This window comes from Dermochelys coriacea, chromosome 9, assembly GCF_009764565.3.
Source record: "Dermochelys coriacea isolate rDerCor1 chromosome 9, rDerCor1.pri.v4, whole genome shotgun sequence".
NCBI lineage: Eukaryota > Metazoa > Chordata > Testudines > Dermochelyidae > Dermochelys > Dermochelys coriacea.
In genome coordinates, this window is record NC_050076.1 from 76,850,216 (window position 1) to 76,873,907 (window position 23,692).

The 23,692-nt window shown below is 43.7% G+C and overlaps 1 protein-coding gene across 1 annotated transcript in view; it reads right to left on the reverse strand.

Moving 5' to 3' along the window:
- SH3BGRL (SH3 domain binding glutamate rich protein like) overlaps window positions 1-23,692 on the reverse strand; it is a 58,426-nt gene that overhangs the window by 20,166 nt on the left and 14,568 nt on the right. Inside the window, exon 2 of the mRNA XM_038416210.2 lies at window positions 1,116-1,301. Within this exon, the coding sequence (XP_038272138.2) occupies window positions 1,116-1,301 (186 nt within the window). The remainder of the gene's footprint in view (window positions 1-1,115; window positions 1,302-23,692) is intronic.

Consider the following 23,692-nt stretch of genomic DNA (forward strand, 5'->3'; position numbering starts at 1 on the left):
GGTCATTACACATATTGAATCTATTTCCCTAAGTTAAGTATCCTCACACCTTCTTGTCAACTGTCTAAATGGGACATCTTGATTATCACTACAAAAGTTTTTTTTCTCCTCCTGATAATAGCTCATCTTAACTAATTAGCCTCTCACAGTTTGTATGGTAACTTCCAACTTATCTGTATGTGTATGTATCTTACTATATGTTCCATTCTATGCATCCAATGAAGTGAGCTGTAGATCACGAAAGCTTATGCTCTAATAAATTTGTTAGTCGCTAAGGTGCCACAAGTACTCCTGTTCTTTTCACACTTTCTTGTCAACTGTTGGGAAATGGGCCATATCTACCCTGATTGAATTGGCCTCGTTAGCATGGACCCCCGACTTGGAAAGGCAACTCCCATCTTTTCATGTGCTGTATATTTAAACCTGCCTACTGTATTTTTCACTCCATGCATCTGATGAAGTGGGTTATAGCCCACAAAAGCTTATGCCCAAATAAATTTGTTAGTCTCCAAGTTGCCATTCCTTGTTGTTTCTACAAAAAAGAGTTATCCATTAATGGGTCAAGAGTTAGTTACTAGATACATGCACCTCTTCATTACTAGCTCTTTCTCAACCATCAGTCCCTCAGTTATTAATCATTTCATGCAACACAGTGCAGAAAGTTTTTCATGTTCTGTTTGAGGGCCACATGGCACAATAGTTTAATATGCAAGCTTAGTTAGTATACTGAAAATTTAGGTTCAAATTTTGATTTAGTTACAAGCAAATTGCCTCTCTCTTCATAGACAAAAAGCCACCTCTCACAGTCACCGCACAATTGATAGCCTATGCTTTTTCTGTTGCATCTGGCATAGATATTCATAGAATATCAGGGTTGGAAGGGACCTCAGGACGTCATCTAGTCCAACCCCCTGCTCAAAGCAGGGCCAATCCCCAATTTTTGCCCTGAATCCCTAAATGGCACCCTCAAGGATTGAACTAACAACCCTGGGTTTAGCAGACCAATGCTCAAGCGGCATATGCTATAGTCAGAGCAATATTGTAGTTAGCAGCAGGATAAAGTCTGGGAAAGTCAGAATGGGGAGGCCAAGGAGAAGCTTAAAATGGTTTCTTACCCCAAGGTATCGGCTATCATTGAAGATTCGAGGGGGCAATGGATTTCCACTCGTTGGTCGGCTCTCTTCCGGGACATTCTCTCTCATCCATTTCCGGTTCTCCTCGTTGGCTGCAATATCTTTTTCTTCAAATTCAATCTTGTTGGCTTCCAAGAAGCCTAACACATCTTGCTGCTGTTTTTTGATCTACAATAAAAGATGTGCGAAGGGAGAGAGAGGGAAATAAACTAGTCAGTGATCATACAGAAGCTCAAAGGCAGAGCAATCTGTTTGTGCAAGTCCACGGGTGCAGGTCACTCAGCGCTGTTACAAATTCTCTCTCTAGGCATGGTTACTGCCTTTAAGAGAAATAGTCCATTGTACATCTCTCACTCCCACTTAATATTCTTTTTAGTGTACATTAGTGCAAAGTGCCACAATGCCAACCCAGGAGACCAGATACTGCACAGAAAAGATAAATGTGGGTAACTGCTACTCAAACATTCCCTAGTGCCCAGCAGGATGCTGCAAGCCCTGTAGTAGAGGGATTACTTCTAGTGGGGGCAGAGCAGTTTAGTCTCTACGTCCACTGAATCTGCAACTTCTCTGATGAGGCTGCCTACCAGTGTTCCAAATGTGATAACTTGCGTGTTGAAGATACCTATCCTCTAGGAAGTACGCTGCGACTTCTCTCCGCTCACCAAACCATTTCACATACAGCAGTGAATGGCCATCAGATAGAACTTTCAACCACTACCAACTTGGGGTGCCCTAATGTATTTCTTTGCTGGCCTAAGATTAGCACATTCTATAATATACTGGATTGATTAGTGGCTGATCTGTATAAGGATAAGAGTCTTACTGCAACCATCAGCCAAGAAAGTTTAAAAAAATATATATATAGGCCTCTGTCCTGATTTCTTTCCTAACAGTTACTCCTGGTGAATTCTGTGGGATTGCGCACTCGCAGAAAATGGCAGGGAAGCAAAGGGAAGCTGGAGGGGGAAGGGGGTGAACATGGGCACAGTTCTAAGGGGGGAGACTGCCCCCCCAAACAGAGGCAAGGCATTGGGGGGGCACATGGGGTTACATATCACTCGCCCCACCCCACCCCCTCATTTCTGCAAGCGCAGAGCTGCCCAGCTGAAAGAGGCTGCATCTGGGCTCCACTGACTCTGCAGCTGAACCCTGCCTCCTGGGTCCTAGTGCCAATCATGCTCCCTTTCTGTGTGCGGCGAGCCTTCCTATTTTCTGTGCAACACTGAGTGCCCACGATGTGGGAAAAGGCAGTGGGGAAGGAAGGAAAGGTGGAATAGGGCATGGGAGAGGGAAGAAGAGGGGAAAGAGGGGAAGGTTGTGGGCAGGCGGGATCCCGGCATGCGTCATCCCTTCGGCAGCAGCTGGGGCTTCCCCATTAAGCAGGTGCATTGAACCCTCACCCTGACAAGCCCTACTCACCTACCCCTGGACCCCTCTGACGAGCTCCCCAAACCCAGAACCTGACCCCACTCATCCCCAACCAGCTGCACCTGGACCCCCATCCCATTAAGTCCCACACACTGAGCCCTCCATACCCAGACCCCCCGGTTGAGCCCCAATCACCTTCACCTGGATCCCCCACAGAGTCCTATAGCCCCTGCACCCGGAACCTCCCAATGAGCCCCTGTGCATCCAAATCTACCGCTGAGCTGCCCTTTCCCAGACTGCCCCACACAGAAACCTCTCACCCCCACACTTGGATCCTGCTGGGCTGAGCCTGCCCGCCCACACCTGGTGCAGAGAGGCAGAGCCCCGGGGTGTTTCTGGGGTAGGCCCAGCCCTTGCACTGTGTGAGGGTCGGGTGCAGCCTCACTGCCAAGTCCCTGTACTGGGGGATGTGAGGGCTTCAGGGTGATTTCCCACATCAATGCAGCCAGTGGCCTGTGATCCCCACTGCCATGCTGGAGTCACATTTATTGATAAATAAAATTTGAAGAATTTTAAAATATTGTGTGCATAATTTTTTTTGGCGCAGAATTCCCTCAGGAGTAAATGGTGCATGTGTGCAGCCCACTGCTATATCTGTAGGCACAGGTATGTCACAACCCATCCTTCAAAAGCAAGTATCATTTGAATTGCCCCTTAATTCCCTTGAAAATAAATAGCCCTAGAAACAATGGGTTACAATTTTGTAACACTCCAGGGATTACAGACAGGAATGAGAACAGTCCCTCAGAGAAATCAAATATTGTCCAAAGAAGAGCTGAATCCAAATGCTAGATATTTGTATTGTATTCAAAAACACGTGTGTTTGAGTCAACATGGAGGATTACTGGAATGTAATAACAAAGCCCTCAAAGGGCCACAAGCTCAGAAAATTCAAAAGCCATTTTTCTTCTGTACTTCAAAAGTTGGACACTCAAGGTATATGCCACACCATCACATCATGCAGAGTGATTTAACAATCATTGCCTATAATGAAGAGTTGCTTCCCAGCAAGCCTGACTAAGCCCCTTGCCTGTTACACCAAGAGTTGAGTCTCTTTCAAAGAAATCACTCCATTTGACTTCCCATACGATTTACAAGACATCCTTTGAAAGGCATTGTACATGTACACCTGTGAATATTTTAAACACAAACGGACAACCAAAATATTCCCTCTGGCTCTTGAACTAGAAGAGAGATTCTTACTGTAAAAGATGCATGCACTAATATACCAGGGCATATTTTTAAATTAGGAGGTTACACTGAGAATGACATTTTTTTAATTTCACATTTTAATTAATTATATCTGTCCAAAGACAAAGGGAGGTTGGAGGTCTTGCGGAGGCCACACCAATATGTCTAACGATTATCCAGGTAACTGTAGTTTATTAACTACAGTCAAGTTTGCTGAGGAGGTAGCTCATGGTGCAAGCCTCTGACTTAAAATACATAGACCCACAGGCAATCACAGGTTCAAGTTCCAGGAGGATTGACTCAGTCTTTCATCCTTCTGAAACAGACAAACTGAGGACCATACAGCTTACTATGTGTGGATCTTTCAGCTAAGACCCTACAACACAGAGGTCCTGTTTGCTCAGAGATTACACTGAAGACCCCTTGGCAATTTCCATAAGATATGAGGCTTGCTCAATTGTTTTTGGCCTAATAACCTCTCCTCCCACCACTTCTGTGCCATGTGCTGACTCGCTGCTGTCCCTCCACTCCAGAGTTGGCCAAGTTTCAGCAGTGCTATACAGATGTCACTTGGGAAGGGCTTTGTGACACACATTAGAATGAATGGTGCTACACATCAGATACTGGGTGAAATCCTGACCTTAGTGAAACCAGTGGAAGTTTTCCATGGACTTCAGTGAAGCCAGGATTTCACCCACCACGTTTATCATCATTGTTCAAGTATTCTACAATAATCCTTATTCCCAGGAAATATACTTCTGATATTACATCCACACAAGCAATGGGAACATGTCCATGTATGTGGTGAGGGAGGAGGGTTACAAACTCCTACTACTTTTCACAATTATTTTTTCCTTCTGCCTGTTGTGATTTACTCAGAGCTGGGCTTTTCATCATCCCTGCCTTCATTTCAAGGGAAAATTTTAAAGGAAGTGTATGGAGTGAACAAGATCCATTCACATCCAATCCAGTGCCTCCCCTATGCTCCCACGTGACACCAAGTGGAAACAGGGATCTCTACTGTGAAAGATTTTGATGGCTTCACATGAAAGTTGGCTTTGATTATTGTCATTCATGAAATATTAGCTTCCTGATCAAGAGACTTCTTCTGTTTACGCTCTGGTTTGCTTCTTTATTATTATATCCGGATGAAGGAGATTGTTTTCAAGGATAGGTATGGGTTATAATGAAAAAGCATGATTTAACAGTAAATTTGCCTTCTTCATACTGCCTCCTTCCCAGTGAAAGCAGCTGAAGTCCTGGCTTTAGCCTAATTAGTGCATCCTGACAAAAGCTGAACTCCATACAGATGTTGAATTACTTCTAATTCAGGTCAGATACCAGACTCCCCAAGCAGCCTGTCCATATATGGACAAGTAAAAACACACAAACCCTCAAACAAGCAGATATGAGGTCAGTGGACAGGCATATGAGCTCCAAATATGGTAGCTGAGCTCCCCGGCTTGCAATAGGACGTTTAAAAAGAAAGCAACAGCCACAAACCCTAGCTGACTAAGATCTCAGATCAGAACATAATGCCTATTAGACCATTTACTTTACAGCAGGGTTTGTATATTTTATAGTTTGCTTTGGGGAGTAAAAGTTGGACCCTTTAAGCATACAGGGTTGAGTTTCTGAAGTATTTAAAGGGAAAATAGCTACCACAGAAATACATAAGACATCTAGCCATCAGAATACAGCATCTCAAAAGATGCCATTGAACTTGGTTGTGTAATTTCATATCTAGACAATTCTAAAGTATCTATTTACTCAGACTTTAGTGGTTCCTTTGGAGCCATTAAAATTCATTGCATGTCAATCCATAATATGGTGCAGTTCCATGTTTAGCTAGATATCACTTAAAAATCCCAATAGTTTATTTATAACAGCAGCGCTTTAAAATCATCAGAGGGCTTAGAGTTAGGGCGACAACTGCTGTAGTCTTGAAGAAGGCAATAATGTTCCCCTGACTTCATCAGGAGAGCTGCTTGCCTGGAGACTGCAAGATCCAAAGCAATAATTATGGCTCAGAATATTGAGTCAGTGGAGTAGTTCATAGACAGGATTAAAATCCGGATGCGAAGACTAAATATGAGAACGTTGCTGTGCATTAGCTGAAAAATCACTGCTAAAAATAAATAAAATGGTCAGGTTAATACCACCTGGCGGAAGTAGTTCACATTCTAGGTTAAGCACAAAAGCATTTTTCAACAGGCTCACATCTGCTTCCAGGAGATAATGGAAGGGGGAAAAGGGAGGCAGAGAGGAGATTCTTCTCAGCCAGCTTATAAAGACCTAAAAAAAAAAGTTTTTAAGTGTTGCATTTTCCCCATAAATGTTCTAAAGGGAACTTTGACAAATGCCAACCTTGAACAGCAGAGTGGCCTTTATAACTGTGGGCTGAGAAGAGTACCTAATGCACTGTACTGGCCTGGGTGGATGATCAGGGCATTTGCTTACTTTAACAAAAACAAAATTCTCCAAAATTCTCTGGGGATTCTCCAGAGGCTTAGCCATTAACAGCTTACAAAAACTGATCGAGACAATTTCCAGTAGCCTCAGTTCCTTCATCTTCAACAAGAACAAATATCAACAGACCCTAATTGGAGAGAGAACTTTAAAATCTTTCAGTAAAAATTCACAAAGCCACCACCTTACTCTCTTACCAATCTCCTGTTAAAACCTACCTCTGCCATAAATGACAACAAATCTCTACCATCTGGAGGCTTCTACGATTGTCACAAACTTCTATCGCTAGTTTATGCAATCGTGCCCACTTGTATGGTTACCTCATCACCCCCAAACCCCACTTTGCCTGTTTACCCCCCAGTAATATCTTGTCACAATCCTAGATGATGAGCTCTCTGGCACAGGGACTGTCTTTAACTCTTTTGTACCGTGCCTAGCATAATGGGGTCTTGATCCCTGCCTGGGGCCACCAAGGTGCTACTGCAATATAAATAATAAAATGTCCTCCAAGTACCATTCTTTACATTAGGCATCCAATACTCTTCACCAGATATGTAAATCATACAAACAGCACAACTGTGCAGAGGTGCTGAATGCCTACAGCTCCCATTGACTTCTAAGTTCAGCTATGAATCACCCACTGAAGTCAATGGGAGTTGTAGGTGCCCAGCATCTCTCAGTACCTGGCCAATAAAGATGACATATTTCCAATATTTGAGGGGAAGATTTTATTCATATTATGTGTCTGTGAGATACACCTGTCTGTTGTCTCAGTGTTTCCTTGTGCTCCCATGTCTGTCTGTATCCACCTGTTGTCTCTTGTCTTATACTTAGATTGCAAATTCTTGGGGGCAGGGACCATCTCTTTATTCTATGTTTGTACAGGACCCAGCACAATAGAGTCTTGGTCCATGGCTGAGGCTCCCAGGTATTACTGCAATACAAAAAAAACAATATTCTTGATTTCTTTTGCCTTATCTATGAAGGTTAAAAAATTGCAGATGCTGGGGAGGAAAAAAAAGTGTCTATTATGCTAGGCCAGGCATGATGGAGAAGGCAGTCAGAGAGTAAGAGTCTCAGCACTGCTGTCAGTCACCCTTCTTGAGATGGGAAGTAGTTCTATTTCCAAGGCAGCTGATCATAAGAGTTCCCCTTAAGCAAAAACAAGTGACTGCTGCTGGAGTGGTTGGTGGTTTGCCAGTGTGGAGTATTAGGGTGTAATCTAAGCTGTCAGAACCTAAATCATTTTACTCTGTCTGATGAGTATAGTCAATGCCGCCTTTCCAGTTCCTAAAACAAACATTTCAACCACAGTGACAGGATGCTTGCATAACTGTATGAAGGCCAGAATTACTCCTGATCGACATCTCAATGGCTGGATACAGTTGTTGCAGAGCTGCCAACTTTCATTATTCTATCATATCATTTTATGTGCTTTTAAAAGAAAGATTCTCTTGATTTCAGATGCTCACATACTACAGCAATGTAAGTACCTAGCTACACCAATATACACTGCAGCAATCTCACTAAGTTTTGACTTATTCTAAAAGGGCCACAGTCTCCTATTGTTTTCAGTAGGCCAAAAGCTAGGTAATCCTTCAATAAAGATGACAGTCCTAATGTCCACGTGTGGACCACGCAGGAGACAAAAGCCTGAGACGCTGGGAAAATACACTCTGAAACTCTGCTCTTTTTCCAGGTGTCTCAAGTTAGACATGCAAAAAATGGAGGCACCCAAAATCACCTGCCACTTTTGAAATTGTTGGGCTTAGTATAGTCAATGGCTGTCATGTTTTAAATCGTGTTAGATGTCACGGTTAAGCATAACCTGTTAACATGATTTTAAACACAACTGTCCTTGTCTACAATGAGTGCAGAGACATTTTTACACTTTCCCAGCCCTGAAGATACATGGGAATGGGTATGGAAGGGTAGGGACAGTAGAGAGACTGAAGAGAGATACTAAATGGATGGGGTAATTGTGAAAACATGGAGTGGAGGAGGGAGGCTGAGGAGAGAGAAATGTGGGGCAGGAGCACAGAGACTGAGGAGTGTACAGGGGAATGTGAAGACAGTGAAGGTAAGAGAAATATAAGGTGGGAGGGAGATTGTGGGACAGTCATGGGGGGAAGCGGAATGTGAAGTTGGAGTAAAGGAGAGAAAAGGTGGGGGCTGAGTGAATGTTGCATGCAAGTTGGACACAGAAAATTGATGGGGAGAGAAAAAATGACAGTAACTGAAGTCCCCATCTGAAATAGCCATGAGGAAGGCCTGCTTTTGTGTATGCTCCTTTAAGGATGAACAGTCAATTTAAAACGATCACAAAGTGAGGGCAGTGGTCTTTCCCTAAACAATCAGTCACTAAGCAGAACAGAATGAAAAGTGATTATGCTTTTTTAATCTCCATTTTTAAGCCAGACTCATAATTTTTGACTGCTGACAATACTGCTCACAAAAGCCATGTTTTTTTCTTTAGCATTTCCTATCTAGATGATTTTACTTTTCTTCCCCATTAAAAAACACAGTTGCCTAATCTCAAAAAACACCTCTGCTTCTGCTTTTCAGTGTGCCATCCATTCCACAAAATATCTAGAATTACAGAAATTAGAGGAAATCCTACACTTGTTGCTCATGTTCCTAAGACAGTGCTGAAAGGAATAATTTAACCACATTAATTTATTTCCCTGTTTGACTTCATCTTTCATTCTCTATTCTAATGAAGGAAATACCCTTCCATTAGATCTTATTTAAAAATAGTTGGATGTTAAGCAAACTACTGTTATTATGAAATTGGAACCTTTGGAACTCAAAATCTGCATTAAAAACATTACAAGCGAGGGTCCCACCAATTCTTCATTCCTAGTTCATTCAGACCACTCACTCAAGTTAATGGAAGTTTTGGGAGCACAAGGACGCTTTGTTACTGTGCTCCGGGATGATGTTTAAATAGTCTGTTCTCTAATTCATTTAAAAAAAAAAAAATAAAAGCTTCGTACTTCTTCCAGAGCATTTTTTATTATTTGACAATCTACGATAATCTCATTCCTGTGATGAACACACACACACACACACACACACACACACACACACACACACACACACAGAGTGAAATTAAAATTATATACATACTAAAAACTGGCTTAAGAGATCTTAAGCTTTTAACATAACACATGCATAGACAAACATTATGTTTGAGAGCTATTCACTATGAAAATACCAGCCCCTCATTTGATTACTAGCAAGACCCTAAACTAATGATTCTGAGTTTTATTCTGCAACAGCTGACACACTCACTAAAGCAAGAGAAACCCAGATTTCAGCAGGCAAAAAGCCTGACAAGACCTTCTTACAAATGGATTTATTTAGAATTTAAGTCTACACCTATATTTGATCAGTTGTTTGTCAAGTGAAGCAAGTATTGCAGTTCATTGGAGAGAAGCACCTCTGTTTGAAAGAGCTGGGCAAAGCAGCAGACTTGAAAGAGTTGGAACAAAACACTGTCGTGCTGCCTCCACCAAAAAAGATCCCTTAGCCTGTAATAAATCCATATATTGGGGTACATATGCTAGTAGAGAGGAGAGGTGAGGACCTGGGGGACAGCTACAGTCTGACACTGTTTAGGACTGCTCAGTTCTGGTCAGCTTTACATCACTGCAGATGCTGTCAAAGCCACAGGAAAAACAAACTATGAAGGAGCACAGGCCCAGAATAATGTAAGGGGACTGTTGCCCCCTTAATAACATTCAGTGGGGGTGTTTTAGTTGCTATCTCCTAGTACTAAAAAGGGGGGGGAAGGGTCAATGGGGAATCAGGACCCTGAGACTGATAGGCCCTTCTTCCCAGTGTCGCCCCCGCCCTATCGGGGTTACGATCCAAGCCTGGCCTGCAGAGCCTCTTAGCTGAGGCGTCTCCCTGTGCTGGGCCCGCTGCCCACAGTCCCCCTTGCTCCACCACACCCAGCTCCGGTCTGCTCCAACCCCAGCTCCACCAGTCTGTCTCAGCACGGCTGCTGCTGCTCTGCCTCCAGCTCCCTGGGCTGCTTCTTTGGCCCCTCTGGCTCTGGTTGCTGCAGCTCTGCTCCCTCTGCTCCCAGGACAGGTCTGCTCTGCAGGCTGCTTCTGTGATCCTGCTCCCAGCACTGACCTGCTTCGTGGGCTGCTTTTCTGGCCCCTCTGGCTCTGGTTGCTGCAGCTCTGCTCCCAGGGCAAGTCTGCTCTCTCTGGGCTGCTTTTCAGGTCCCTCTCGATCTGGCACAGCTCTGCTCCCCAGCTCAGCTTGAGCCCCTGCTTTCTCCTTAGCTCAGCCCCACTCTGTCTGACCCAGGCAAATCCAGCTCGCATGGAGGATGGGACCTCCCTGGCCTCCTGACTCCCTGATTAGCCTGCTCGCCCTGTCATTCAGGCTGACCTGGAGCATTGGCCTCTCCCCATTGTTCCTGGGGGCTGTCAGTCTCAGGGTCCTGATTCCCCATCAACCCTTCCCCCCTTTTTAGTACTGGACGCTAGTAACTAAACACCCCCACTGAATGTTAGTAAGGGGGGGGTAACAGTCCCCTTACATTATTCTGGGCATGTGCTCCTTCATGCACCCCAAAACCTTAAAAGGTTCATCCATAACTACATACAAGACCCTCTTATGCAATACATTCAAATTATCAGTGATGATGAAATTAAAATCAAAATATGTCACTCATTCAGCTTTTTCAGAGTCATATTTTTAATGAACGATGCCTCCCGTAGGATTTGATAATATTTTAGAATATTTTTTTGATGAAGAGGTTTTAAATAGGATGAGATCTGATTTATACAGGAAGGCAAAAAAAAAAAAAAGCTCCCAGGTCCTCAGATGGAGTTAACATTTATACAAAGTTCAATAGCTCCCAACAACTGTTGATCCTTTAAATTTTGATATAAGGGCTGTCAAGCGATTAACAAATTAATTGTGCGATTAATCACACTGTTAAACAATTTCATTGGTTTATCATTTTTACTGTGCAATTTGTAATAAAAATATACACTGATTTCAATTACAACAGAATTTATATGAAAATGTAGAAAGACATCCAAAATATTTAACAAATTTCAATTTGTATTCTATTTAATAGTGTGATTAAAACTCCAATTAATCGCGATTAATTTTTTGAGTTAATCGCGAGAGTTAACTGTGATTAATCGACAGCCCTTATATACACACAAGTGAACCCTTTTACTTCAACATATAAGAATGGAAAATTACAGCAAGAAAAAGTCTTCAAGTAAATTCCCAGTACTACAGCACCGCTCTTTCAATTGCTGCAACCGAGGGGATAATACTGAAAAACCCTGTTCCTTGAAAAGGAAAATTATGACAAAGAATACTGTACCAGTGCCAAGACAAATTAATTTGCCACAGGAAATCAAGCCAGACTGAGGTCTTAACTGTGTGTTGTGCATTAGACTAACATTCCAAAGAACACTAGAAATGTACTTACAGATCCAAGTCAATAATACACACTGCAAACTATCCAGCTGAGAACAACTGCTGTCTTATTTCAGTGGTTAAACAAAGGCAGTGCAAGAAGTTAACCAATAAAGCATGGCAATAACCAATAAAGCCAAATATTCTTTTTTAAAAAGTTCATACTGGTTTTCTAGTGTCACTGGCGACAATTTGTCAGATTTGGCTACCTCTGTTGCACAGTGAATGCTAATCTAACTAGTTAAAAATGACTGTTCAAACCCATATTTTGATAGGGAAAAAAAAATCTGCTTTTTGCACTTTGCATCCTGTTTCTGATACACTAGTGTGCTCCTGCTCCCATCATGTGGGTTGCTGAAGCAGAAGCTAATACCTGCAAATCAGTTGCAGAGAAGGTTGATGGAAGTTTATAATTTTGTCTTCAAGTACAACACAAGTATGAAAGTTCAGAAGCATGGCAGCTGAGTCAAGCAATTAAAGGTCATGGATTCCTAGCGGCCCCCTCAAGTCTGTCCTCCAGTGATAACATAACTCCAAGACTCCCTTCTGAGAATGAATATTTGTAAGCAGAATCCATTCCTTGCCTGCATTAGAATTGTCTCCACTTTATTGCTATAACAATCAAGGAAAAGATAGTTACCTGTTTCCGTAACTGGTGTTCTTTGAGATGTGTTGCTCACATCCATTCAACTTAGATGTGTGTGCGCTCGCCAGATGCACCGGTGCCAGAAGTTTTTCCCTCAGCAGTATCTATAGGGGACTGGCTCTGGCACCCCCTGGAGTGGCATGCATATGCTGCGGCATATTGGGCACTGCCGGACCCCCCCACCCTGAGTTCCTTCTTGTTGTAAACTCTGACAGTGGGGAAGGAGAGCAGGTCGTTGACTGGACACGAGCAACATCTCAAAAAACATCAGTTATGAAAACAGGTAACCGTCTTTTCTTCTTCCCCTCATGTAGGGGCAAAACTACCATGGCTGGAGCTACAGGGCAGAGAACATCACTCCCCTGCAACCAAGATGGGGCTGAGTGGTGGCTCTGTCCCGATCAGTATCAGTCGCTCCTCCTGGAGTTGGATCTGGCTGACCTTGACGAGCGCCTGGATCGGGGTCTCGGCGACTGGCAGCACCCAGTGGATCAGCAACAGCCCGCCCAGCAATCTATGCCTCATGCTTGACAGGCAGTACCAGGATGTGGAGAGGGACTGAGAACCAGAATGGACTTGGTGTCGTGAAGATGCCACCCTGGGGGATCGGCGACGGTCTGGAGAACAGTACTGTTGGTCCCTCGAATGCTCCCTAAAGCAGTACTGGTGCCACGGAGATTCCAGGCGCCAACTCCGAAACTCCTGCGGGGGAGGGGGGGCGTGCGTCCAGAGGTCTGCACCCAGTCACTGGCAAGACGCACCTCAAGTTTCTCTACCCTTGTCCAAGGTCCAGAGACGGGATGGGGCTGTGAAGGTTCTGCCCATCACGGTCAGAAGCATGTCGGCTGCAAGAGGGACACCACTGGTGGGACATCCCCCGCAACGGGGATTGTTACCATAGAGATGGGGATTATGGTGGTCCAAACATGGGTTTACCCCATGACCAGGAGCCCTCAGGGGCCAGAGTGGACGGCACCGGGAGGGACAATCTCTTGTGCTGCTTGCAGGGGCCTCTGGCGTGGACGGCACCCAGAGCTCACAAGGACCTCTGTCACTATCCACGGTAGCCAGTGGGGAGCAGGCTGGGCTACACCGCTTGACCTGAGCTAGGGCCTGAGATCCCAGAGGGGGTGAAGAGGTGCCCAAGACAAGCCTTGGTCCACCCCAAATTTGTCCTTTCCCTTGCATGAAGCTGGAGACCTTCCTCGCCCCATCTTCCTGGGCTTCTTGGCTGGAGCCATGAATCAGTCCCAGTTTGTAGACAGTACCAGCAGGGCGCTGCACACTGAGGTCACGGTGCCTGGTGCCGAATCGGACCACTGCTCCGGCATCGAGATAAGAGCAGACTCCATAAGGAGTGCTTTCAAGCGAACATCACGCTCCTTCTTCGTCTTGGGCTTGACATGACGAAGAAATTTCAAATTCTGCACTTATCAGTAATGTGACCTTCGCCCAAACATCATAAACAACTGTTATGTGAATCACTAATGGGCTTGGACCTTTTACAGTGATCACAGGGCTTAAAGCCTGGGGACTGGGGCATGCTCTGTCCTGAGGCAAAGTCCGGTTCACGACCTATTAAGTCTCTAAATAGTGATAGTGATATTCAGATAATGAAACTAAAGCTAGAGGGAAACTATATATAGTAATATACAAGAGGTAAATGAACGAACGAGAAGCAACAGCGCTAGCTAAAACAGCAACAACTCCATGCACCATTGCTGCCAGCAAGAAGGAAGGGGGGGGGGCGCAGTGGCGCCACAGCTGGTCACCTACAGATAATGCTGAAGAAAAAACTTCCAGCAATAGTGCATGTAGCAAGCACACACACCTAAGTTGAATGGACATGACCAATCACTCGAAGAAGAACCAGCTTTTTATATATATATATAAACACATTATGCCAAATTCTGTGAAATATTTACAATGTAGTTTTCAAACCTAAGGTACCCCAATTTTGAAGGTACTGTCCAACCACAACTTCCATGATGAAAGCAGTGCAGCAGGCACCCATTGGCCCCCACAGGAGGAGCTCAGAACTTTGCAGGACTGGCCCCTGCAGGTCTATCCCATTATTCTATAAATCTCAGTACTGTAATCTATTTCACTGTCTGATAGAACACACAGCTATTTTTAGAACTGGACAATTTATTACAGAACTTTAACTACTTCTTTGGGCTGGCTATTTTAAGACAACTATTACACATACCAATGCCACCCTTATCTCCTCTAATGCTTGGTTTCACTGCCATAAAGGTACAACATTCTGGGCAACCACAGCCATGTCAACACGAAAGAAAGCATGTGAACTAAACCAAGTGTGGAGGATTTGAAAAGCTCATCTCAACAGAGCTGCAGAAGCTGAATAAATCTGTTCTTATTTCTGCAAGACAGTGTTCAGATGGACACCATATGCACCCATTTTCTCCCTCCATGGCTCTTCTGGAAGTCTAAGGCACATTGACGAGTATCCTGCATACCTGGTACAGTAATGAAATCTTGTTGAAGTTGTCCTCTACTAGCAAAGAAGCTGCTTTCAAATGCTAATTTTTTTTTTTTTTGGATCATATATTTTCAATGTTGATCTTGCCACCATGATCTGGGTAATCATCACCTCCATGCTGCATTACTGCCATATGCAGTGTCTGGGAATTAAGCTGGAAGCAAAAAAGGTGCTCCAGCCTATGCACTGTGGAGCATTCCAGCTCCTTACTGGGATGCAACACATCACACCATTGGCTCTCCTAGCACCAATTCAATAACTTGGACATAATCTAAAAAGCTTCCAGTGGGTCTAGATCCATCTGTATTTAGTTTAGTCTACTTTTCCCTGCAAGCTTTAATGCCTCCCTCTGTCCCCCAGCCCGTAGCATTTTCCTGTCCAACTCATTTCTGATTATGTTCAGCTGCATTTACTGCCGCTTCTTTTGACTGTCCATTAATTAATATACAGAATCAAAATCTCACTGCCTAGCCTCTCTTAGCTGCAATTTGTGCCAATTACCACCTTAAAGCTAAGGAAACAGGCTCTCTTGGAGACATTCACAGATAATACACATACCACATATTTTAAAATATTATTGTTATTGTTGCTGTTACTGTTTCAAACTCAAACTTTAAACATACATAGGGCTGATCAGTATTCATATTTACAGTGCTCTTAAAGTACAAAAGAAGAACTTTAATTGTGGAATTGTGGCAGCATCTGCATAATTAAGGTTGAGTTCATTTTTAATATATTTTAAATCTACTGAATATGAAGGCATCTTCCTTCAGGTTCAGTAAACAACTAAAGCTTGGGTCAAATTCTGCCCTTAAACACATGCACAAAACCCCCACTAAGTCAATGGGAGATGCAGTAGTCCAACTGAGAGAAGAATTTGTCCTTTGATATTAGCCTTTCAAAAGGCTTTTAACATACGGAGAGGCATTTTGTCAATACAGAGCTTCGGACAGTTCAACAGAGCTGTTTACTAAATTCCTGGTGTTGCTCCGATACACAACATGACAATAATGCATCATCACAACACAGCAGCAAGTGCTTTCCCAACTCAAGCCAGTCTGGGAAGACTTTTGTTTGTATTTTGTTTACTCCCTCTCTTGCAGCCCTGCTCCCAGCTGCAGAGAAAAAGAGGGGATGCTCCTTTCTCAACCACTGAAGTAAGTTCCTGTTTACTCCTTTTCCCACCCCTTTGCTTGCCTCTCCTATGTGAGCACTGAGGCGACTCCCACACACTCCACTCTACTTGCTCAATTTCTCTAGGCTGCCAATTCACAAGAACAGCGTTCCTTCTGCTTTGTGCAATACTCCAATTCACTGAGCAGTGTGCTAGTCAGCTGCACCAAACCCATGAGAGCAACACATATGGCCATCCAGACTAGATGCAGTCTGCATGCTGTAAATTATGCATGACAACTCTGGTACCTTCTCTTCACTGAGAATTTCTTCATGTACGCTCTTGTTTCTTGGCTGAAAAAAAATATGCAGACTACAGAGTGCCTGCCAAAAACTGAGAAGGTAACAGAAGTCAAGGGTGTAGAACCAGAATTCTACAGCATGAGCTTATAATGTAACGTTCTGGATGGATTTTGTTCTCCTATGCCTTACGCAGAAAAAGAGTAGTAATATTTATTCATTGCATTTTCTAATTATTAAACGCTCCTCTCCATAGCAGCTCAAAGTGCCATAACATTAATTAAAAGATCACAAACATAAAAATATTTATTTTATTTCAGTGTTTTATAACCAAAACAGACAAAGGCTCGCTATCATTACACACACATTTCTCCAAGAGCCGAGGGTACAAAAAATAATGGCTTCTCTGCATTAAGGCTGGGGGCCCATAAGTGATATGGTCAGATTACTTTGTAGGAAAGAGCTGAATTGCTAAACCGCCTGAGGCCCAACAAAGATTAATTTGGGTGGTAGTCTGGATAAACACTTAAGAGGCTCAACTCTCTATTCATTATATTCAAGCTATTCTTGGCTCCCTGCTTGTATACACCGTGTCCAACATTAATGAACTAAAAACAATGAGCCCTTCACAATAAGATTGTTAATTATAATGGACAAATTGTTTAACATTCAAATGTGATGTCATTCTAGACCGGGGGGAGGAGGGGTAGAGTAGCTGCCCCATTTAGTCCATCCATCACAGACCAAAATACCACATCTTTTCTAATGACCAAATGAAGGTAAAATAAGAAGTAGTTGGTTTTCTTAAGGGAGGCAAAGATGTCAGTTGAGACTCCCAGCTGACAAGTTTCAAGCTTCATGTACATTCAACACACAGAATCAAGCCCCCAAGGTTAGCTGGGAATCAAGCAGCTTTAGAAGTTGAAACAGACATTGCAGACAAATGCATCCGATGAAGTGAGCTGTAGCTCACGGAAGCTTATGCTCTAATAAATTTGTTAGTCTCTAAGGTGCCACAAGTACTCCTTTTCTTTTTGCGAATACAGACTAACACGGCTGCTACTCTGAAAACAGACATTGCAGAAAGATTTATAGGATAGGTGTATGTGGCATGGACAAGGGAGTCCTGCCTCAAAAAAAATCAAATGAAAAATGAAATTGAAGTGGAAAGGAATGGCATCAGCAATGAAGATCCCTGTGGGGCTTCTGAGGTATACTTTCAGGATTGTTAAAGAGCTCAATCCTGCAAGGAGCTGAGCGCCATTGCAGACAATGGGAGTTGAAGATTCTCCACCCTTCACAAGACTGTTCAAAACCTTGCAGGGTCAAATCCTTATTGACAGAAAGCCTGCATTAGGCCATTGTTAAACTGATTTTTAAATGGAATTCCATCAGACATTAATCACTAAAATGCAACAACAAATAATCCCAGAACTGCCATACGTTTGAATAAGAACAAATATTCCCAGAGCTGTGGTTTAGACAGTGAATGCACTGACAGTAAATAATCTGGATTTTTAAACACTGATGTTCCTGATGCATCAAGATTCCAGGATGCTTTATTGTAGTGGTTGATGTACAATGCACATGGGGCCCATCAGTCACAGCTCTAAAATATATTCCTTCCATGCATCAAGAGAGAAACTTTTTGTCATGCAGATAAAGACAACAGTTCCTGATAGGACTGTTATAGTTTAGAGTCTAGACTTCAAAAAAAATTTTCACGGATCTAAATGCAGAACTTTAAATATTATTTTTAAATATATATTTTGGGTTAATGATACAGAAATTTGGTCTCAGGAGGATAGCTCACCCAGTTGTGCTATGTACTTTACGACACACAATACATCAGGTCCCTCAGTGATCTCATACCCATGCAGTAGTGAGAAAGTGAGGAGTTAAAACCCTACCAGAAGCCATAATAAAGACTTAAATCCACAAAAATAAGGTATCTTAACATTAGAATTACTGCTACAGATAACAGTAAATATCATTACACACACACTTTTTATAGCAAACAGCAGTCTAAACATGTTTGAGGGCAAAAACAAGAAATGCAACTAAACATTTAAAATCACATACTGTCATAAATATAAAGGGAAGGGCAACCGCCTTTCTGTATACAGAACTATAAAATCCCTCCTGGCCAGAGGCAAAACCCTTTCACCTGTAAAGGGTTAAGAAGCTAGGATAACCTCGCTGGCACCTGACCAAAATGACCAATGAGATGACAAGATACTTTCAAAGCTGGATGGGGGGCGGGGACGATGACAAAGGGTCGGGTCTCTCTGTGTGATGCTTTCGCTGGGAACAGAACAGGACTGGAGTATTAGAACTTGTTAATAAGTAATCTAGCTAGAAATGCGTTGGATTTCCTTTTGTTTAAATGGCTGGTAAATAAGCTGTGCTGAATGGAATGTATATTCCTGTTTTTGTGTCTTTTTGTAACTTAAGGTTTTGCCTAAAGGGATTCTCTGTTTTGAATCTGATTACCCTGTAAAGTATTTACCATCCTGATTTTACAGAGGTGATTCTTTTTCTTTTTCTTTAATTAAAATTCTTCTTTTAAGATCCTGATTGCTTTTTAATTGTTCTTAAGATCCAAGGGTTTGGGTCTGTCTTCACCTATGCAAATTTGTGAAGAATTTTTATCAAGCCTTCCCCAAGAAAGGGGGTGTAGGGCTTGGGGGGATATTTTGAGGGGAAGACGTCTCCAAGTGGGCTCTTTCCCTGTTCTCTGTTTAACACGCTTGGTGGTGGCAGCAAAGGGTTCAAGGACAAGGCAAAGTTTGTACCTTTAGGAAGTTTTTAACCTAAGCTGGTAAGAATAAGTTTAGGGGGTTTTTCATGCAGGTCCCCACATCTGTATCCTAGAGTTCAGAGTGGGGAAGGAACTTTGACACATACATATGGGGCCATCCGTCCTGACGACTGTTGAAAACTGCTGGACCCACATTTTCCGTGTCTTTCAAGTAAGGATCTGTGCATAACAGATATTTTATTATACATCTTTCACACTAGCAGCATACTTTAAAGATATGTGACCTTTTAAGGGTTGTAATGGGCAGTGGGGTAAGACGAAGAGATACCACGTGGTCATGGATGTAACTAAGACTGTTATAAATTTCAGTCCCCAGTATTTTCCTTAAGTCTAATGATATCTTCTTCGGCTCTCATATCACATTACAAAGGTTTGAAGTGACTTTACACTTATTTTCTGGGAGGGGAGGCTGAAGGTCAGTCAGAAAGGTGTCAGAACAATGTTAAACAATTCACAAAAACTGTATAGACATTAACAAGCAAAAATTGGATAAAGTACAGAAAAATAGCTTCCAGACTATCTATATCCTCCCCTTGGGGTTACATAGTCAACTCTTTCTAAACATTCAACTTCTTTTCCTAGCCAGAGAGGATGATTTAAGAACTAATTCATGTAGAGAAAACAAATGTGTTGCTTGTGCTAATTAAGTGTGTTATAACTTCAATTCAACATTATGCAATCCAAGCAGTGTGCAGCAAAGAGGGATAGCCAACTACTGGAGATGCCATTCTGTGCAACATGAGCCCATCTAAAAAACTCACTATCTTACAGACAAAATTATGCATTCTGTGCTATGTTTATGATCCCAGCGAACCATGGGCTTCAAGTATCTTGTGAAATGAGATTGGCAGCATTAGCCTTTCTTTCCTCACCTCCCATTTTGTGACTCCTGCAAACAACCTCACAGGGACTATTGTTTGATTAGTCTGAACTTCATACTTTAATATAGCCTATTGCCTCTTAGTACCAATCAAAGTTTATTATTTGAGAAGCCAGGGTGTTTCCAAACTGCAAATGTCAACATGAAGTAATGAAATCTAAGTACCCCTGTGATAAGAGTGCAAGAGGGCTAACCCCAGCTTTAGTTTAGTCTCCCCTTGCGTGACCAAAAAAAAAAAAAGATTATAAACTAAATGTTTGACAGACAGAGAGGGGAAAGATTGCCTATGGAATGGTCCAGGGGCTTTGAGGGCGTTGTCTACAACTGGGCTTTTGTTTTGCTTGTGTTAAAGGGATAGCATTCACCTTAAAAAACAGTGCACACTCCAGTCTGAATATATTTTACCTTCTGTTATTACAAGTAACCCCTAAAATTGCTAAAACTGACTGATTAGAGTTCCTTTCTCCTTCCACTGTTTATTTTGTGCATTTGACAGCACTTTGCACAGAGTCAGTGTCACTCTTCCTCCACTACATATAGTCACCTCTCCCATTTGTGTTCTTTTCCTCACACAGCCTGTGGGTGAGCAGTGCAGGGGGAAGAGGCAGCGGGAGGGAATATTGAAATACAGAACAAAATAGCCCTTTTGTATTTCAGTTACTGAAGAGGTTTCTATTCCTATTAGTTTCTATAAAAATATACATAGATTTTACTAACCAAACTTCCACGCCTAAAACACTGACAATGTTGGTTAAGACCAGAACCCAAACACTGTCAGATTGCCAAACCATGCCTTCCGGGGTCTGTGTTCTGCCTTGTAACAGAGCAGAGCAACACCCCAACTTATCATGGTCAAACACAAATTACTTCCTTACAGTATGAAAGAGCCTGTCCCCTTTCACAAATCAGCCGAGTGACAGTTGACTTTTACAAGCTTCAAAACTGCCTTTATCTGGTCCAAAACTAACACAGAGGAAACCTCCCCATTGTCAGACTATCAACTCTTATCTTAGTTATCAATTAACAAACACAACCAGCAGAAGAATATGAACCCAATCATGTCCACACTTACAGCTGTTCTTGTGTCACACACACATAGACCTACTTTCATTTCTGCTAGGTACATTTTATTTCACTTATTTTTAAAGCACTTCTTGTCATAGCATCTAAGTACTATATCACATTACATTAAGAACCAATTATGCCAGCTCCCCGCAATAAGTAGCACAAAACTACCATAATTGCTGTGAGTCAAAATATATGAAGCCATCAGAATGTCAGGAACAACATACATTTAACCAAATAAATACACATTACATTATGCTTTGAAGACTGCCATGCTCCCAAAGCTTCCAGACTGTGGCAGACTGCCAAGGAGAACAAGCTGGCAAGTCAGGGGCCCACAGCGGAAATAGCTTTGCCACAAGCCACAACAGCTCGTTTCCAGGTACTGACTGCAGACACGCTAGCCAGTCTTAACTGCTAGTACAGGATGTAAGGCAAGCAAGAAAGGCAGGGGTTCCAGGAATAGCCCCCTAATTGAATTCACAGGAGCACTTTAACCAGACGTATAAGAAACCTGGCGCAACAACCTCCTCTGAATTTTCACTCTTTCATCATTTATTCTTAGATTTTGTTGTCTGTTGCTTTAGCTTAAAAGCTGGATCAGGAAACTGCACTACACTTCAACTCTAAGCCTTTGTACTGCATTTCAGATTTTATCATGGTCAAATTTTTCTGATTATTATTCTTTGGGAGGTGCCATGGCCGGGAGGAATAAATGCTGATGGTCAGGAAGTTCGGACTTCTAAGACTGGTTCTCATCTAGTGATTCAGTATCCGGCTCAGGTAAAAGACCCCCCTTTCATGCCTTACTTTCTCCTCCTCCCATCTTCTAAAATAAGCATAATAATTAACTACCTCATAGGGGGTTGCAAGGCTTAAGTAAAAAGAAAAGGAGTACTTGTGGCACCTTAGAGACTAACAAACTTATTTGAGCATAAGCTTTCACGAGCTACATCCGATGAAAGGAGCTGTAGCTCACGAAAGCTTATGCTCAAATAAGTTTGATAGTCTCTAAGGTGCCACAAGTACTCCTTTTCTTTTTGCAAATACAAACTAACGTGGCTGCTACTCTGAAACAAGGCTTAAGTAGTGAATGTTTGTTATATGGAAGAGGCAATGCAGTCTAATGGAGTGAACACAGGGCAAGCAGTTCCTGAGCTCCCAACCCACCTCTATCAACCACAGGTTTCCTGTGATTTAGAACAAGTCACTTAGGATTATATTCACAGAGACTTATAGGCGCCGCAATGGCGAGTATTGCTGTGCCTAGTTTTTAGGCACCCAGCTGCCCAGTGAATTTACAACCCTGAATTAGGCACCCAGGCTCCCTATACAATGCCTGAGGAGAGTCAGGCGCCTAAGAAGTGGGTTCACAAAAGCCAGCACATTAGGATAGGGGCTGCTTAAGCTAGCCAATAACAGATTCTGAACAGATCCTAAGGCTCTCCCCCTCCCTCCAGGACTTGGGCATTTAAGTCCAGGCTGGAGGGAGGTGCCAATCTCTGCTACAGACTTAGCTGGCAACTGTCTCCTGTAGCCAGGTGCCTACCTTGTTTCTTGCAAGAATGACAGCGGTCTATGCCTAACTAAAAGATCTAGGGGGAAGGAGTTTGTGTAGAGTTAGGCGTGCTCTGAGAAAACCTAACTGGATTGGACCCTGCAGATAAAAAAGTTGGGACCATGCCTAGTTTCACCTGGTGTGAGAATCACTCTGGGGATTATCAGTTCTGAGATAGGTGCCCATGCACCTAGACTAAGGCAGCAATGCTAGTGATTGGGGCAGATACTTAGATGCTGCGGGATTTTAGCCACCTCCAGAAGCCAAGGTTCTTTTGGGACATGACAAAATTAAAGGTTTAGATCAGAGGTGGGCAAACTACAGCCCGCGGGCCACATCTGACCCGCGGAACCGTCCTGCCCAGCCCCCGAGCTCCTGGCCTGGGAGGCTAGCCCCTGGCCCCTCCCCCACAGCCTCAGCTCACTGCACCGCTGGCGCGATGCTCTGGGCGGCAGGACTGCGAGCTCCTGGGGCATCGCAGCTGCAGAGCCCGGCCTGACGCAGTGCTCTGTGCTGCCCGGTGCAGCCGCCAGTCCTGGTGCAGCTGCGCCGCCAGCCACTGGTGCTCCAGGCAGCGCGGTAAAGGGGCAAGAAGCAGGGGGTTGGATAGAGGGCAGGGGAGTTCGGGAGGTGGTCAGGGGCCGGGGAACAGGGGTAGGGGTCCGGGGGGGTCAGGAAGGAGAGGGGATGATGGGGGTGCCAGGGGCGGTCAGGGGACAAGGAACGGGGCGGGGGGGGAGGAAGGCAGTCAGGAAGGAGGGAGGATTGGATGGGCTGGCCGAGGGCAGTTGGGGGCAGGGACTCTGGAGGAAGTCAGGGGACAGAGAGTAGGGAGGGTAGATGGGGCAGGGGTCTCCAGGGGGCCATCAGGTAACAGGGAGGGTTGGATGTGGCAGGAGTCCCGGAGGGGTCGCCAGGGGCAAGAAGTGTGTGTGCGTGTGGGGGCGGGGGGGTGTCAGATAGGGAATGGGGGTCAGGCCGTGCCTGGCTGTTTGGGGAGGCACAGCCTCCCCTAACTGGCCCTCCATACAATTTCAGAAATCTGATGCAGCCCTCAGGCCAAAAAGTGTGCCCGGCCCTGGTTTAGAGATATTCTAAAGTGCTCAGCACCCAGCAGCTCCTACTGCG